The 19,250-nt window shown below is 37.2% G+C and overlaps 1 protein-coding gene across 1 annotated transcript; it reads right to left on the bottom strand.

Annotated features, from left to right (window-relative positions):
* Positions 1-761: 761 nt before the first annotated feature.
* Positions 762-15,314, bottom strand: LOC121315618 (peptidyl-prolyl cis-trans isomerase FKBP1B). Its single transcript, XM_041249865.1, has 4 exons — positions 15,178-15,314; positions 14,140-14,187; positions 1,216-1,328; positions 762-1,024 (listed from the first exon to the last, which is right to left on the bottom strand). Exons 1-4 carry the CDS (start codon positions 15,212-15,214, stop codon positions 896-898), a joined length of 327 nt encoding a protein of 108 aa, XP_041105799.1. The 5' UTR covers positions 15,215-15,314; the 3' UTR covers positions 762-895.
* Positions 15,315-19,250: the final 3,936 nt, after the last annotated feature.

Here is a 19,250-nt window from a genome sequence, read left to right as displayed (position 1 = left end):
AATTGTTGAAATGCTTACGGAAAAGCCTGTATTAGTCCTAGTCATCTGCTCGAGATCACATTACTTTGGGTGTTAAGATTGGATTGATGTCACTGTCAAAAGGAAATGAACATCAACTACACAGGAAGGCTGCTTTCAAAGGCAAGGGCTAGCTTCCCTAGTATTATTTCTGAGTTGTACTGCCCACGTCTGTTCACAAATAGCAATCTGAAATGTCACCATTCTACTTTAACATTTACCACTGTTTTACATTCGGTTGTTAATGCCCAGTAGGTACAGAACATAATTTTATGTTCTACATTCCGTTTCTATGTTTCTCTGAACAGTAAGGCAGTGCTTTGAAGATGTGTTCCTATTGTGATTTTAATGGATGTTGGAATTTTCATTAAAAAATTATACACAGCTGTTTTGTTTTTTTGTGATGCCAGAACGGAGAATGAGTAATACATGCTATCAAATGATTCACATTAAAACAGAGGCAGGGGAGGATATAATATACAATGTGAGTGTGTGTGTGTGTGAGTGTGTGTGTGTATATATATATATATGTATAATATATATATATATATATATATATATATATATATATATATATATATATATATATATATATATATATATATAGCTTATATATATATTGCTTGCAGCTTTAACAAAATGTACAACTTCAATCTTTTTTTTCAATAAACAAAGCTAACAAATTAACATGTAAACAAAAGAATACAAACTTTTTTTTTTTAAACGAAAACAGATCAGCATCTAAATGACAAGGTTGGCAAGGAAGCTGAAGATAAGTAGAACACTTAAGATGCTACGAACAGTGAAACAGGATTCTCTAAGATGACTGGCTATATCCGCCTCCTCTTCCCTCTGCTTTTGGTTCCTCCTGTCACGTTCACTCCAGTTTAAGAAGTTCCACATCAAAGATAAGAGTGGCATTGGGTGGGATGACACCAGGGTGCCCTGCAGCCCCATAAGCCATGTCTGGTGTGCAGGTTAGCTTGGCTCGCTGACCTAAACTCATCTGGGGGAAGTGAATAAAAAACAAGTTCTATTACAGCATACTGTAGGTTGTACATATTTCAACCATTAAGCCATGCAAAATGAATTCTAAACTACTACACTCACTAGTAAAAACATGCAACTTTTTTCAGGTAAAATACAGAATCCTTCAGAGTATACTGCAGACAGGAAGCGGCTGTCAGTTCACAGTACCTGAGCTACTCCATCTTCCCAGCCTCTGATTACTTCTTGTCTGCCGATCTTAAACTTGAAAGGCTTGTTTCTGTCTCTGGAGGAATCAAACTTCTTCCCGTTCTGCAGCATGCCTGCCAAGACAACACAAGACTATTCATAATACAATGAACTATAATTGCATTCACAGTTAACTACAGTACAATTGCATTGAAACCTTGCATCTGTGTCACCTGTCTCATATAACCGTGGCCAGATTTGTGTTGGCAGTGCGTGTATCCACCGCAAAAAGGCCGGTCGACTCTGGTTAGGGGGAACCCTATTCGGATGCATTCACCCCTTCTTAAAATGAATGTAATAATGAGTGGTTTGAAGTGCCAAGTTTCCAAGTGAGTCGTCTTGGGTAGGTCTGAATCCAGGATTAGAAACTCCCACTCGCTTGAGGCAAATTAAATCTGATGAGGACTAGTTGATGTCTGTGTTTCAGTAATCGTCTGGACGAGTATTTAAAACAAATGTACAGATATATGCTCATGTTCACAGTCTTGCGTTAAAAAAATGCATTAGTCAGTTTTCTAACTGGGTGAAGCAGTGGTGAATAAGCATTCATAGAGCTTACAAAACAGTCGCTCGGGACTGAAATCTCCTTTCATCTCTCCTACAATGTCAACCTCACTTAATTATGTTTTACGTTTGTGTTCTCCCTCTGCGCAGGTGCAAAGTTTATTGGGCTGATTTTACTGAAACACATTGCATCTTTGAAGAAAGTGTAAAGTAATTTTACAAAAATGTATTTTGTGTTTTATACTGGGTTGCGACCCCCCCCACCACAAAAGAAAAAAAAAAAAAAGACTAAAGATGTCATTAGCAAAGGGGGTCAGTTGTACTAACGATTACTAAACATTTTAAAATGAATAAATAAACAATTACCATAATGAACATTATCGTAATATGTTGCTTAAAATATAATAACAATATCTTCATAATAAAGTTGAGTTCTTACCTATAACAACAGTAACACATTTAAAGTTTGGGATTCGCTGTCTATAGCTTGGTGTTGTTGACATTATCGTCAGCAAATTTTAATGATTGGAAGGTGAAATTACTTTTTTTAAAACACAATTTTTTCTTATACCAGTACAGTACTGGTGAGTGGTAATCAGTTTGTTTGAAAACCGGCTTTAATCACTGATAATACAATAGGTGCATAGGCGGTGATTCTGCGAGCGCTCCAGGGCTCAAGCACCAATGGGGGAACATAAAGTCCCGTATAGTGTAAATAAATCACCTGTTCCGTCAAATTGTAGTTGGATGCTTCATAATCAGAACAGTTATTGCAGAATTTAAAAAGTAAAACATTCACTGGCAGCTCTGACAAACCGGAAGGCAATCCTTCACATATCCATTGATACAATGTCTCTTAGCTTTCTTGAAAAAATCTGTTTCCCTTGTTTTTCTTTTGTATTTGTTATGCTCTCATTAGTAGCCAACCTAGTAGATTCACCCTCCATCAGTTCTGGCAGATTCTACTGTACTTGCTGAAGCGGTTTTATCCCACTGCTAATTAAAAAAAAAAAAAAAATGAGTCATCTACGTAACAGTTTCATCCAGAGGAAAACAGTGAAACGTGCTGTCTTTAAATTGGGGTTTTAGTGAAGACTGTGTGTGTATGTGAGTAGCAGTAATTCACAGTTATTTTAATCACTCACAGGCTGTAACCCCCAACTCCACGAACCAGCCAGCATTTTTGTAAATAGCAATAGTAATGAACAATAAAAAAAAACATTTAGCTGTGTCATTGGTGTAAATTTCAGGGGGAGCTTCGTGGTCGGCAAGGTGACACAGCCGAGAGAATTGTTTTCCTCTGTCATCCCGTCTGGTACTGTTAGTGTCAGTTTCTCAGCACACAATACAGTAGGCGCTCAGTAACGAGGTGGAAACAGGTGATTGATTGATGTGTAGGAACATCTACTAAGGGGCCTTTGATATTTTTTTTTAATCTAAATTTATAACGATGTTTATTTTTTAGGAAAATAAAATGTAAGCCTATTACAACTTAGGCACTTCACATATGGACTAGTAAGTTTGCATCAGGACTAGTACCACAATATTATTAATTTCTAACCCTGGAATACATCTGAGAATGTGCAATCGATGGCAGTTGGATAATTCCCATCAACTGCCTGGGGAATATGAGGTAGACTGGGACACCCAATCTGGGTGGTAGGCTGTAGCATTTGGAGACGTGAGTATTGAGAAGATTACAGTCAAGCATCCCTCGTGACCAAGCACTGATAAAAGGGCTGAAAGAATGGCAGGTAATTTGCTTTTAGTGTGTGAATAATAAAAGCCCAGAATCACTTCAATGCATCTCTTCCTCGTGTGATACCTAATTGACCGACCATGGCAACACTGTCACACATGGTGGGGACTGTGGGACGAACAGCCTGTGGAGCACAGGTGGGAAAAGAGAAAGCAAACAAAGAGGTGACAGCCACCTTCTTCAAGCTGACTGTGTTACGCTGACTGCATATCCATTGCCCTCATTGAAAAAAACTTTAAACAAGGGTAAGTAGTAAATGTGTTGCCCATTTTATCAGTACAAAATCTTTAGCTAAATTCACAGCATTTGTAGTCCATCCTCTTATCTGTGCCTCAGTAACTAAAACATTATTAAAAAATCCTTGAATACCCTACAGGTTGTTTTACTTTTTATTCAAGAATTTCCTAATTGAAATCTTGAAGCCACACAAAACACTGACCAATGAAAAATGGACAAAAGAATGGTGAAAATATGGATTTCTGAAGTAGGTATGTCACTTTTTTCCTCTAGTTAGTCCACTGAATGCATTAAACCTTTCACTACTGAATATGACTACAAAGTGCAGATTGCATGTGGTTCCAGTTAAATGAAAAGCTATTCCCAGTGTTTTAGTTGATATAGTTTTAGATAAAAGGCATAATTTTAAACTGATGAATGCATGCATTTTATTATCCATTTTTTATTTTGACGTACTTAATATGACATCAAACATCATATTAACGCATGCCCATAAAGCACACCAAGCTTTTTACCCGAGTGTGGCTAATTTAACTCACAGTTGCTTTTTGGAAGTCATACAGCCTCTACAAGCAAGCCCATGAAAAAATGAGGACACACATCTAACTTAGAAAATAATTCAGTTTACAGCTTACAGCTCTAGCAGGCTTCTATCAGACAGTAAATCACAGCATCAACTGTGAATCAAATTTAAAATCAATCTGTGCAAGTGCTAGCTTTTTCATTTTAACTTGCCGTAATGAAAACTCACTTCACATCATCGGACAGAACATTATTGGACAGCATCCAAAATCAGCCAATCAATATTTTGCATGATGAAAGCAACCAGTCATGTACCCACAACTGCCGAATCAACCAATCATAGTTGACTGGAGCTCAGCATCTTTCAACAACAACAAACCAGGACACAGACAGGTCAGTAATATAGCTCCATTCATATATCTGGCACTGTCCAGATAAACTATAAGCAACTCTGACAAGTAAAAAACAAAAAATCTCTAATTATGTATGTGATCCTTTATGAACATTGTTGGCACTATTTTCCTAAAACTTCTCTCAGCGGAACGGTACCTGATGAATCATTACAAGTTCAAGTTAAATCTAGGTATAAAATAATGAGAAAAAAAAATGTTGTAATAGTGATAGAACCCTCTCAATGAAGGCTTTACCGTGTGGTAGCTGACCTTGACTTCTGCTAGCGCCTTTGGCTCGGGAAGCCTAATTCCAGTTGAGGTCAACTACCAGCCTTCAACGATGGGCATTATTGCTTAAGTACAACACTCCTTGCCATGCTCTTTGAACACTGCTAATCTACAAAAGTTATGTAAAAAAGGAGTTTAAATTGTGTACTGAAGTGTCTGACAAGGATTTCTTCAGTGGTGTAAATGAATGTTTTTATGCAGTGAAAGGGTTTTTTGGAACAAGTGACATCTCTGCTTTGCTTTCTTCCCTCTCTAACTAAATCCCTGGTTGTTACAATGATAGACTTGCAGTAGCACAAGAAAAAAGGTTTGCATGTATGTTAAAGAACATTAATATCCCTTGAAAAGGATATACTGACGAAATGTACAATACCGGTAATAACAGATGCCCTTAAACAGTACTTTGATCAAGGCATCATCAGGAGGGATGCAATTTTGTCACAGTAAAATTATGTCTAATTCACTGCACAGTCATGGTAAAAAGAAGACTATTTCACAGTATGGTCATGGCAACAAACAATTGTGCAATAATAACTGAATGTGAATGTATATGTGCATTTATTTGACACATAACAGTGTAATAGTTCTACTAAATAAACAATGTTTAATGCAATCCTTGCAAAAGTGAACTATTTTGGATTTACTTAATTATTTTTGTATGATACGTTTTCAAACAACTATAATGGGTAAGTGTTTAACTTTAAACTTTATAACAAAAATAACTTGCTGATCCTTTTTGTATTTTGCCCTTGTGCTTTTGGTACAGGTTATACATTGAGAGATTTGATGCAACATCTCTCATCCCAGAACAGCACATTAGTAAAAGATGAAAAGGACAGTTCTCCATCGACGCTGTTGACTGCTGCTCAGCATCGCACGGCAACTACAGCAAGAGCTGGAAATCAGGGTGCAATGCTTCTCCAGAACTGTGAAACGTCCTTGTTCCTCAGATCTTGAACTGCTTCATAGTAAGCACAATATTCTCTGTGCTAGAATGTTGTCTGCAAACAGTGGGATATTTTCAAATAACGTTGTCTCACAAATGTTAATGTGTTTAGCCTGATTTGGCTCAAATACATGGCATGCACTAAGCAAAGGTCAGCCATTATGAGCAGCACTAGAAATGTCACAATCACTTCCTGTTTACACTGTTTTCAGGGTCCAACTGAAATAAATGGCAAAATTCACAGGTTACCACCCACCAGGTCCAACATTCACAGTATGTGGAATGACTCATTATAACAAACATTCATGCAAAGTATCATATTTGAGCAGGTGATTTTAAGCCTAATTATTCACAAACAAAAATAATAAGCTTCTTCCTCTGTACTCCTTAGGGAAGTAGTGGAGACACCATTGCTATTTTTAGCACCCTGTACTGTAACAGAATTACATTCGTAATGGAATGACTGCATATCAGTTTCACTGAGGATTACATGAAATGTTATCATGCATCTGTCTGCGGACTGTCTCAGTATAAATGATACTTCACTTTTTACACATCTTCACATACAGTGTGTTATGTAATACCATTGATAAACTTAATCAAGGATAAAATTAGGCAAAGCACAGACTCCCTTTGCTAAAATTAGTAGTAGAAAAAGGCAACTGCAAAAGAAACACTAGAAGCTTCAGGCGTGCCAGTTCTAAAGTGGCACGGCACAACACTCTGGTAAACAGTTAGCAAGGATTGTTGCAACTAATTGGCGGCAAATTCTGCAGAAAATAAATTTGATCAGTTTATAAACTGTTGTGCATGCTAGCCATACGTTATATAATTAACCTGTCTAAGCTTGTATGCCATAGTAATGATCTGGGGGTTTAAGAAATGGGAATTTAAGCCACAATTAGGCAGATGGCCAGTAAAGAGTTGCACAAGCCAACAGAACTCTACAGCAGGTGTAGCTTGGCTTTGTTTGGCGACACAGACTTGACAGTGCTAAATGAAGTTCAGTCTTTCCACACATTTTAATTAATGATTATGTGGAAAGTCTTCGCAACATGGATTCTAGCATGATCAGGAATCCATTGTGTTTATGTCACTTACACTATGCATCATTTGTTACTACGTATCCCAAATCAGGATTCTGTAGGTGGAATTAGGCACAGACAGCCTGCTAGGACTTTAAGACTGCTGTCTTAAAATAGTAAAAGCCTCATCAATTGCTCAAGACTAAATCAGCCCTGCCGCCTACAGTATGTTAATTAGAATGTTGTAGACTTACATACTATGGCTGAATAGTTGCTCACTGCACTGTCTAATTTTCATTTTTACATCACAGGGTTATCCTACTCTAAGCTGATGTAGGTGTTGATGTAGGTGTTTAAAGGCCTCCATTCAAAACAATTTAAGTTATCAAATTGTACCTTGAATGGGGTGAAACGGTATACAGACTCAAATTAAGAATAACTGTACAACAGAAAATTATTATTGCAATGAGAGATTTATTGCAACTAAATGTAAGAAAGTAGGGATGTAGTACTGAAAATAAAGAGTACATTGAATATGACCCCAAATATGATCAAATAAAGCAGCTTTCCCTTTGCTGAAGTAACTGTTTGAATTTGAGGCCAGTATTGAAGGGGTGGAAATGAAGGAAGATTTCCAGTGTTTTACATGCAGTAAAGGATATCTGTCACCAAATTAACTGCTGGTCCCCAGCTACCTCCTTTGCCTAATAACTACACACAGAAACCACGACTGAAGGCAGATGTGAGAATCATGAAGAACTCCAATAGACTGCTTAGATGACGACGAACGTTCAGGTTTTAGGTATTCCCCGCGGGACTTTAATCTATTTGAGTCTAATATTGCTGCTTCACTGTATGTAGTCATTGAACAATACAAAAAAGAAAAAATGGAAACTACAACAAGTATTATAAGACTGAGATAATTATTTGTCTTCTGAAGAATTTGTAAAAATGTTTATGCAGTGAGGAAAGTAATACTGTAATGATGACACTAATGTGCCTGGCATATTTTACAATTCCCAGGTTTGACTGTTGTATTTCTGTTTCGGAGTAAAATACCGTAGCTCAATACTGGCAAGTTTAAACAAATATGTTTTACTGTAGCTGGGCATCATTAACATGTGGACATACTTTGCCTCACCCAAATCCAAAAAAATCAACCTAGCCTATAGGTTTGATCCACACTGCCCCATCAACTCACTGTCAACTCAGCTTCGACTTGGTGAAAAATGTGGTGATGCCATGCTTTTCCGAGTTACCCAAGTTACCATGAGCAGGGCAAGAAATACTACTGATTTAAAATGTTAAATGACAAGACGTAAATTTGCTGCAGAAGGTATTATAGTCAAATTGTCAATATGCATACATAGCTCTGTATCACTAAATAATAATCTCTCTCTCTGGATTGTGGGATTGTGGGAGGGGCTTGTGAGCAAAATGCAAGGATTGTAGTAACTGTATTAGTAACTTTAAATTAGTTTAAATAAATATATAAGTATTATATAAGTTTGTTTTAATATCTGCAAATTTTTAGTCAGCGTGTACACCCGGGGATGGGCTCCCACTCGAGTGGTATTGGGGGGGCTGACTCGGAGACACGGGTTCTAGTGTATACCTGACCCCGATGTCTCCGTGGAGGATGTGTTGTTGGCCGTGGGAAAGTCAGTCGGGTTTGGAAATATTAAATCTGCCTCACGAATGAACAAAGCAATAGTTGTTTTCCTGAGAAATTCTGGTCAGTAAAATTGTGGAAGAAGGGTTTGTTATAAATGGTTCATTTATTTCAGTCATGCCCCTATCTACACCTTTGGCTAAAGTTATTCTTTCAAATATCCCCCCGTTTAATGATAACGCCATAGCTGCGAGAAAGCTCTCTCGATACGGCAAAATAATGTCGCCTTTTAAATAAATTCCACTCGGTTGCAAAGCATCAGAAATTCAAATGTAACGTCTTTCAGAAGGCAGGTTTTTGTGCTTCTGAACGACCCTGATTTTGTTTTAATTGTTGCATGGCGTTTTAATATTGAAGAAAGGAACTCTGTAGTGTTTGCAAGCCCAGACGTAATGAAATGTTTTCGTTGCGGGGAACAGGGGCATCTCAAACACTCATGCCCACGGTCAAATGCAGAAGCAGGTCCGAGTGGTAATAGTAATGCTACCGGGGAGGGGGCTGAAGTGGTTCAGAGGCCGCAGGTGGAAAAGACAGAGCGACCGGAACCAACGACTCAGCCCAGCAGGTAAAATCATTTTTCCCAGACCAGAAACGTTTTCTATACTCTGCAAATGTTGTACTCAGGAAAGCAACTTAGCTGAATTCGATCAAAAAAAAAAAAAGATTCAGACTGAAAAAGCATACGAGTTCAGTGAGGAAAATGTTGAGATCTTCTAATCAATTTTAATGAGTAATTTTACCTGGAATATTTCTACGTTTGTCTTTTTTCATTTTATTGTTGAGCAATCTATTTTTACCAATGGAGAAAATTATTTTAGGCTCTTAACATAAATGGGGGTAGAGATTTTAATAAGAGAGCATAGCTATTTGATTCTTTAAATAGTAAACGAGCGAACGTGATTTTAATGCAGGAAATGCATTCAGACTGCACTAACCAGTCTCACTCGCAGTCTGAGTGGGGGGACGGGACGGGACTATGTTTTAAGTCACAGCTCAGATGTTTGGGGGGGGGGGGGGGGGGGGATGAATTTTATTTTTTTTAAAAAGTTGAGTCAGGTGTTGGGACAATGTGACACTGGTCATGTCCTCATACTGGGATGAGATTTTAACTACACTATGGATTTTAACAATGATAGAAACCATGAGGAGCCCAAGCCCCAATCTGTTAGAGAGCTGGCCATTGTATTAAACACTTTTGACCTGGTTGATATCTAGAGGAATTTTCATCCCACCAGCAAACAATACACATGGATTAAAGTCAATAAGAATCAGCTGTCAGGGGCACGGTTGGATCAGTTCAGCACAAAAAAAAAAACAACTCTAAAAGTGATGTGAATGGACCGTGATAGTGTTGCTATTGTTTTAAAATTGTTGCTTTGTGGCTAGATGTATTTGTTGTTATTTTTTTACATATAATAAAGGGATTTTAAAACTCAAACTCTCTCTCTCCAGTGCCTATAGAAAGTCTACACCCCTTTCAAAATTTTTATCTTTTGTTGCCTTATAGCCTGGAATTGAAATACATTAAAATTGTTTTTTTTTTCCATTTATCTACACATCCTACCCTACAACTTCCAAGTGAAAAAAATATTATAGTAATTTGTAGAAAATTAATTAAAAACAAAAACTGAAATAGCTTGGTTGGATAAGTGTCCATTCCCCTTGTAATAGCAATGCTAAATTAGCTCAGGTGTAACCAATCGCCTTCAAAATCAAGTGCCTCCACCTGTATTAAATTGTAGTGACTCACATGATTTCAGGATAAATTCAGCAGTTTCTGTAGGTTCCATCTGCTGAGTAGTGCATTTCAAAGCAAAGACTCAACCATGAACACCAAGTCGCTTTCAAAAGAACTCCAGGACAAAGTTGCTGAAAGGCAGAGATCAGGGTATGGATATAAAAAAATATCAAAGGCCTTAAATATCTCTTGGAGCACAGTCAAGACGATTAAGAAATGGAAGGTGTATGGCACCACAGACCCTGCCTAGATCAGACCGTCCCTCCAAACTGGACGACCAAGCAAGAAGGAGACTGATCAGAGAGGCTACCAGAGGCCAATGGCAACTTTGCAAGAGCTACAGGCTTTTATGGCCAAGACCTGATCAAAGTGTGCATGTGACAACAATATCCCAAGCACTCCACAAATCTGGCCTGTATGGTAGAGTGGCAAGAAGGAAGCCATTACTCAAGAAAGCCCACCTTGAATCCTGTTTGAAGTATGCAAAAAAATTCTGTAGCCATGTGGCAAAAAGTTTTGTGGTCTGATGAAACTAAAACAGAACTTTTTGGCCTAAATGCAAAGCATTATATTTGGCATAAACCCAACACAGTGCATCACCCAAAGAACACCACCCGTACTGTGAATCATGGTGGTGGCAGCATCATGTTATGGGGATGTTTCTCATCGGCAGGGACTGGGGCACTTGTCAGAATACAGATAAGTCCTTGTGGAAAACCTGCTTCCCTCTGCAAGCTGAAACTGGGACTGAAGTTCATCTTTCAGCATGACAACGACCCAAAGCACACGGCCAAAGCTAGAGTGGAATCCAATCGAAAATTTGTGGCATGACTTTAAAATTGCTGTCAATCAACGCTCCCCAAGGAACTTGACAGAGCTTGAACAGTTTTGTAAAGAAAAATGGTCAAATATTCCCAATTTTAGGTGTGCAAAGTTGGTAGAGACCTATCCAAACAGACTCGTTTAAATGCATGAAACTCTGAGGCACTGACACAACAAAATGTGAAAAAAGTTAAAGGGAGTGTAGATTTTCTATAGACCTTGCGTGCGTGTGTGTGTATGTGTGTATATATATATATATATATATATATATATATATATATATATATATATATATATATATATATATATATATATGTATATATATATATATATATATATATATATATATATATATATATAATATATATATATATATATATATATATGTGTTGTATATATATATATATATATATATATATATATATATATATATATATATATATATATATATATATATATAGTGAACTTGCGGCTCGCCACACAGGCTCACATGGGTTCTTTTCCCTTCAAAGAAAAGACCCAACACACAGGACTGAACAGTGCTCAGGCACACTTTAAATAAACAAAAATGAAATAAACAAAACAAACACCTAGCTCCTATTTGGAGCACTAACTAAATATATGCAGGTCCCTGACTAACGCGCAGGACAGCTAAGCTGTTTACCTGACATAACACCAAAACAAAACACTAATTTTTATAAAGCCAAACGTATGTTTTACACCGACCATTACGACTTCCAGTCGGGCTCTACACTCCACAGCAGCAGCCCAGAGCAGACTGACTGCTTTCCTTTTATATCCTGCACCTGGCTCTAATTTTTAATAACTGCCAGGTGCAGGTGATAATTAAACAATTAAACAAAACAATTACCTTGGCAGGGAGGCTACATCCTCTTACAATATATAGTGTTATAGTGCTGGGACAAATATCCAAATATTCAAACAAATATTTTTTGACAAAAATCAGACGTTGAAAAAAACAAAAAAAAACAAGGGATCAACACAGCAGCTCAAGCCTCTATTTAAAAGTTTTAGACAGCATAAAGTAAACAAACCAGATATGCACCCATAGTGATATGGAAAGCCACCTGGGCCAAAAAGGCATTGTGCTGCTTTATGCTTCTGAACTGAGTCATTCTGAACTGCCTCACTTAAACAGTGTCCAACTTGCTGAAAATGTTGTGTAGTGATTTTTATATAGATTGTACATATTATATATTTTTTGTTGTGACTTTCTGTTATGTCAATGGCAGTAATGAAGCCAATTTGATAGAAAACATTATAAAGTAGACTGGACATTTCCATCAAAGGATTTTAAAAATCTGGACTTGATCTGATGTGATCAGAAACTCAGAGGCACTGTAAACTGTACCTGTTACTGTAGTAGGGCTGTTCTTTTTTATGTTAATCATTTTTGTGTTCTTTTTTTTTTTTCACAAAGGTTTAATTAACAGCCAAAACTGTTTACACCAGACTTGTTATATAGTCTGTAACAAAATGGCTGACTGTTATTATTGATAAGTTGTAGATACTACTGTTACTGAAGACACCCATTGTGCAGGTATCGCAAAGTTCATAAACAAAACAAAACTTTAAAATAAATTAGTTCTGCACCGTATAAAACTGAGCTGATTTTATCAGTGCTTGCTAGTCTATAAACCAGTTTGAAATGATTTCAAAGCAAATTAAAGCATTTCCGTTCGGCTTTACATTGTTAAAGTTTTCACACTGTCCCTCAATTACATGATACTGTGATAATTTCACTGTGTTATGCAGTGAACTATGGCTAAGTTTTAAAACTGAAAGCTAGCTTATCGTAAAAGTTCACCGGTACTTTAAAATTAAGGGCCATAGAACTATAAATACTGTAACTGATTACAAGGCATTCTTGCTTATTCTCCTCCTTGTTTGCTCTCCAAGTTGCTGCAGAGACATTGTAGATGCTATAACTAGTTGCTGTAAATGAGATACTGTTTTAGCAGACAGATTTAATTAAGTAAACCTTTATTTCAATGTTTTTGGAATTAAAAGAATAAATGCAAAATTGCCTTGCCTTGTGAATATGCTAAGTGAAAAACGGCAATTTAAAAACAGTCAAAATCCCCCAAGGTAGCAATTTAATACCAGCTAAAATGTCCTTGTATACGGTATGTTCCTGCTCCCTACAACATTTTTGATCTACATTTAGTGATGTCATTTCTTCCGTCCGAATTCAGACTTTAGAATTCAGGCCTGCCCAAGGAGTGTAATTGGACCAGAGAATTACTTGAGTAATTTAAAAACTTGTACACGGAGTTGGGGGTGGGGATGGGGGGTGGGGATACTGTATCAGCTGTGACCATATTCAAAACAAAATAATGTGTGGTTTTATATTTTGCCAAATAAAAAATAAAATATTGCAGTGTGCCAGACAGGTTACAATGTTTAAACAATTTTCAAGTGGCATAAGCCCAATGATCAAATTGAAATGACACTGAAATCAGTCCTGTTTATTTACATGAGCAGCAGACTGAGATCAATCCAGTTAGAACTGGGACTATGTCAACCCAAGTTAATGTTACAGCCTGGCACAAATCAGTCTCTCTGCAGTTACACTACTCAAGTGTCCAACATGAAGGACCTCAAACTATATTGTATAAATATTTGTGTAAGGTGCATGTTATATTTAATGGGATATTACAATGCTAGCCAATCCAAAGAGGGTACTCTTCACTCTAAATACAAACAAATACAAAAAAAGGTTTCCCAAGCAGAGCTTATGGCAACCAACCAGTATACTCATGCCCGAACCAAATTCCTGTTTAACATAATTGTGGGCTTCCTGTCTAAGATAATTTATTATTTAACTGGGCCATTCTTTTCCTGCTATTTCATCACTTACTGTAGAAGAAATACCAAAAACAACCTTGCAGTTTCACAGCAGATGATTTACAGAACCAGCTTATTGTTACAAAAGCAAACGCTTAACTGTGTACTGTACCTGTATAGTGCACAACACACGTCTGCCCTTTCTTTGGAAATGTTCTTCCTGCATGAAAACAAACAAACAAAATAAAAATAATAAAAGTAATAATAAAAGTATTAATGCGGTAAACATGTTTTTTTTTTTTTTTACTAGAATCTTAAAAAAAAAAAAAAAAAAAAAAAAAAAAAAAAAAAAACAAAGTCACATTTTCTAGTTGGAATTTATAAATAATTAACCCATTATAAACGACTCACACAAGATTTTTTACTAGGTTTTAAATACTTAATTACGTTTTATATATATATATATATATATATATATATATATATATATATATATATATATATATATATATATATATGTGGTGTGTGTGTGTGTGTGTGTGTGTGTGTGTGTGTATGTATGTATTAACGTGTAATTCAGGATCTGGTGGGGTATGTCCTATTCTTTATAAAGTGTCCAGTGAGTGTACTACACTGCTACTGGCTCCTAGTTTGGATACTACAACCGGAACATCCTAGAAGCAGCCTACATACATGTCTACTGACAGTGTGTGTAAGCACCTCGACATAGACTTTTTTTTTAATGTTTAAAGCAGCTATATTTACCTAACTGTTGTTTGACTGCAGTTATGTTGACTTAATTTGTTTTCTCCGACGATGGTTTTAATTAAATCAGAGCACTGACACGACAGAGTAGTACATACAGTAGGCTGTACAGTAATGTTGCGGGCTAGTGTAACTCAACTGTGTGATCTCATCAGAAACCCCCGTCAATACCACCCCAGGCAGACTTGAGGAGATTTGTATTTTATTTTTACTTCTGAGATATATATGTGGCAGTCAGCAAGACTAAAATAAAAACCCACAATACTACAACTCGTATTTGCTGCCAAACCCTCTAATTCTGTAACAATCTATCTCATAATTAGAACGCATCTTAGGTGAAAAACGGTTTATAAAAAAAAAAAAATAATATATATATATATATATATATATATATATATATATATATATATATATATATATATATATATATATATATATGCCTTACCATCTCCTGGAGAGATTGTCTCAATTTCTACGCCCATGGCTTGTTTGAGTTATTACAATTTAGTACGAGAAATATAATAGCCTATGCTCTCACTAGAATATTCTGCACTCCCTCTAACACTAAATTTGGTTTCTCCGACCTCCGTTATTTTGCCAAGAAAGGCCTGCTGATAAATATGATCGACGGCTTCTATACTCCAATTAGAGGTGACTTTCTCTGAATAAGGCACAGAAAATTGTACGTTAGCTCCAATCAAAGTCCCCCAAATAATACAGAGGCGGGACCTTTGGTTTCGTGGAGGTTGGACTTTGGAGTGCTCGAGCTGCTATGAGGCAGATGTTGTTGCCAAGGGAAAAATAGTTTTTGGAAGCTATGTCGCTTGCAAATAGAATTTCCAGGGTAGGGCCGGGATTGGGAAAGAGTGAAAAAAAAAAAATTGGAAATGGCATATTGCGATAACATGTTAAATAAAAATCAATTAAAAGCCCTAAATAAAATAATATCCAGAGAAAACTATTTAAGAATAATTGTGTTATCACAAAAATTATTTTAATGTTTTTACCAAAAAATGTTTTCAATACTCACCTTATTATGTTGTCACAACTTCCTTATATGCACAGGTATATATCTTCACAACATTTTCATTTTGTTTCCATAACATAAATTAATAAACAGAACGTCCGGTTTATATCAATTAGGAAAACCACCTTGGGTCTCTAAAATCCACAGACCTGGGAAATGTCTCTATTATTAATGGAAAATTGAGAATCAACCACCTAAATGAGAATCCCCAATGCCAGAGAGTGACTTCCCTCTAAAACATTAACAAATACTCAACCAGCCAGAAAATCCTGGAAAAGTGTCAACAATTTAATTGAGCCCCTATTCAAGTAGTACACTTGTATAGCAACACCTCAAGCGTGAAACAATCTTATTCAACTAAGACGTCTTCTGTTAAGAGCAATCATTTTGCCAGTCTAAAAAACATTTGTGTTGGTCTAATTGTAGAGTACGATTATTGTTAATGTTTATGCGTGGAACAGATGGATAAAGCCCTTAACATTTGCATTCATTGATGTACTCTTTATAAATGAGCATGAGGACATAATACATGCTTGTCTCATTATAGCCCTATCTCGATTATCTGTGCCATGGCCAAGTATCCTGAAGAGATTTGTTGGTACTCAATTGCACAATTACTGTAGATTAAAGCATAAAACATTCTCAGTCACGATTTCTGAAACTTTCATCTCTCCACTAAACAGCCACTTCACTTCTCGTCACAATGTCCTGTTGCCGTGCTTCCCATGTACCACCTGTTGTGTTTTTATTTTTAAACCTCGTAATAACCCATGTTTATGTCCACTAAAGGGCTGCAAGAGCGCCCACAACACAAAGGTGTGCTTCAGTGCCAGTGTGAGTTTTGGGTTAAAGAGATTTTTTTTTTTTTTCTTACTCGTTAAAATTCTTCATTTGACCAATAAATATTTCTCTATGGTTAATGACCTGGTTTTATTTCAGTGTAATTCTCAAATACACATACATACAATCTTGCTCCAGCACAAATGGGCTAAAACATTGGAAGGCTGTCATAATCTATTTCCACCTCACACAGACCATTGCAATCTCTCAGCAGCCATACTGATATGTTACAAAGTGCTATTTTTCTTTCTTAAACGTTGAATGTCACACTGGATGTCCATGGCTGCGCTTCATCCTATTGACAGTGCTAGGGCTGGTGTTTCAACTTCTTCTTTGTCCATATACCCTTGTACATTCATTCCAACTGTTATGTAGCTTCCACAAGTTACATAATGCAATTGCTGCACCACAGTAGTTTGTTGTTTGTTTCTTTGAAAATGTTGTGGTTACATTAAGTAATTATTAAAACAGACATTCAGTAACTCATGAGTTAAAGCTTTGTGAAAAGGGCATCACGTTTCAGACGTAAATTAGAAAAGTGAAGTGTCATTATGATTATTATGAGAAAACTACTGACGTGAACGCATTATGTGCAGCCAAACTGAAGATCTATCAACAGCCTGCAGGCTCACGACAACCACTCCCAAGTACTCCTCTAGATAAGCACTGTGGCTGCTTCCCTTTGGGGGTCCTCAGGAAAACTACTTTAGAAAGCCTTAAGTGCTCAATAATGAGACCTATTCCAATGTACCTATTCCAAGGTTGTGCACTTGCCACAATCAGTGAATTTTGCCAAAAGGGGGGGGGGGGGGTGTCTGAATTTGGTGGTAAAAATTGCATTTTAGAAGCATTTTCTATGAAATCTGCAGCAAGACAAGCAGAGGGATTTAGTAGCTGAAACCCAGAATAGAACAGGTGGTTTAAACCAGGGAGCATACTTAATCTAATTGTTTTTGATTGCTTTAGTGTCATACTCAAACTGCACAGAAAGACACACAAAGTGGTTGTTCTCACTGCAGCTGCTCAACAAAACGACAACCACGATTTCTAGCAGGGGTTTTCAACCTTTTTTGAATCATGCACCACCTTACACAACAGTGAAAATTATAAATCATAAATTTGAAATAAACCAATCGCTTTGAAGTAATTGCCAACATTCCAGTACATCTTATCTTGTGTACAGATCTCATCCCTTCAGAAGACTGTTTTAATGTCTAAAAAGCACATTTAATTTACCAAAAGTTCACATTGCAACTACGGCAATTAATACATTAATAGCATAAATAATCACACAGACAAAATTCAATGAAACGCTGGAGCATGCGCATATTTCAAATTAATGCAAAATCCGGCACAAGTACCCCCAGTTGAGGACTACTGCTCTACAGCTAGAGCATAATGAAGTTGTCCAGTTCCAGCTCCATCTGACACCTGCTCCAATCAAAACCAGTTGCTCACCCACAGCACCGAGATGGCCACACATGATTGGAACAGGAATAAGTCTGTTACCTCCGAGCCTCGGGGCCCCGCTGTCACGTCATGACTTATTTGTCTGCCCCATGTGATAGGCTTGTGGCCCGGGCAGTGAGAGCGAGCATCCAGGCATCGGGGTCCATCGGTATCAACCATAGGGACTCAGGGTCTCGTCTCACTGATGGCTCCAGAAAAGACTGCGGGGGGGGGGGGCACCAGCCTAAACAGAGGGGGCCCATACTTCCATTTTGCTGACAACGCCCCTGCTACACACCAGCACTCTTACCTAGGTCCCGACCAAGGTTCTGGCTATCCGGGTCACAATCCAGCGTAGTTTGAAACCACATACGTACCTGGGGTTGACCTGGGTCCCAACACCCCACCTCAGGAGGTAGGTCACAGCATATGTTTTTTACATATGCTGTGAATGCCATTTTCAGATAATTTGCAAGCTGGTAGATTTAGTTTGCATGAGTCCCTGGTATTTTTAATAAATAATTCCTCTGTATGTGTATGTATCCTATAAAACACTGTTACAAACACAACACATTCAACGTGTTTGGACACAATACAAACATCAATAGCTAATGTGCCTTCAGGGGTGTAGTGATATATTTAGAAGTGAAGGGTGGCTATTATAACCCCCCCCCCCCCCATTCACGCTAAAATAACGCAGTTTATCACTCTACAATAGGTAGGTACTGTATTTGAAAGATCTAACAAGCTACAAAATCATTTAGACATTTGTAAAGCAATATTATTTTCAGTAAACTAGACTTAACGCTATTTGTATTAAAGATAAATAAATATTTTCATAATCAGTAATCAGTGATTACGTGATTAAAACACCGTCATCATGGCCGGATTAAGAACTCACGGGGTTACTGGGCACAGACTAGATACATGGACCTTTTTTTGAAAAGCTTTGAATGTAGTTAAGAGGCTGTTGCATTTCTACCAAAATTTATTTTGCAGTTTCTCAACATTACCAACTCCACGAGCCGTCTTGCTCCGTAAAGCTGTTTTTTTCCCCGTTTATTTCCCCCCCTCCACTTGAGAAGCGACTGTTGGTCGCCAAATTCATGATTTACTAATTAACATATCAGGGGCAGTTCAAATACCCAAGCACACAGTGGTAGTGCATTAGTTTACACAGCTCCACTAAAAACAGGCACGTC

This window comes from Polyodon spathula, chromosome 5 (genome assembly GCF_017654505.1).
Source record: "Polyodon spathula isolate WHYD16114869_AA chromosome 5, ASM1765450v1, whole genome shotgun sequence".
In the NCBI taxonomy this organism is placed as follows: Eukaryota; Metazoa; Chordata; class Actinopteri; order Acipenseriformes; family Polyodontidae; genus Polyodon; species Polyodon spathula.
This window is presented reverse-complemented; position numbering and strand designations above follow the sequence as displayed.

Coding starts and splice junctions, on each gene's coding strand:
- LOC121315618 (XM_041249865.1), bottom strand. CDS start 15,214: ATGGGCGTAGAAATTGAGACAATCTCTCCAGGAGATG. Junction 1,329..14,139: donor GTGTGTTGTGCACTATACAG/GTACAGTACACA, acceptor TTGTCTTGGCAG/GCATGCTGCAGAACGGGAAG. Junction 1,025..1,215: donor GGGAAGATGGAGTAGCTCAG/GTACTGTGAACT, acceptor CACTTCCCCCAG/ATGAGTTTAGGTCAGCGAGC.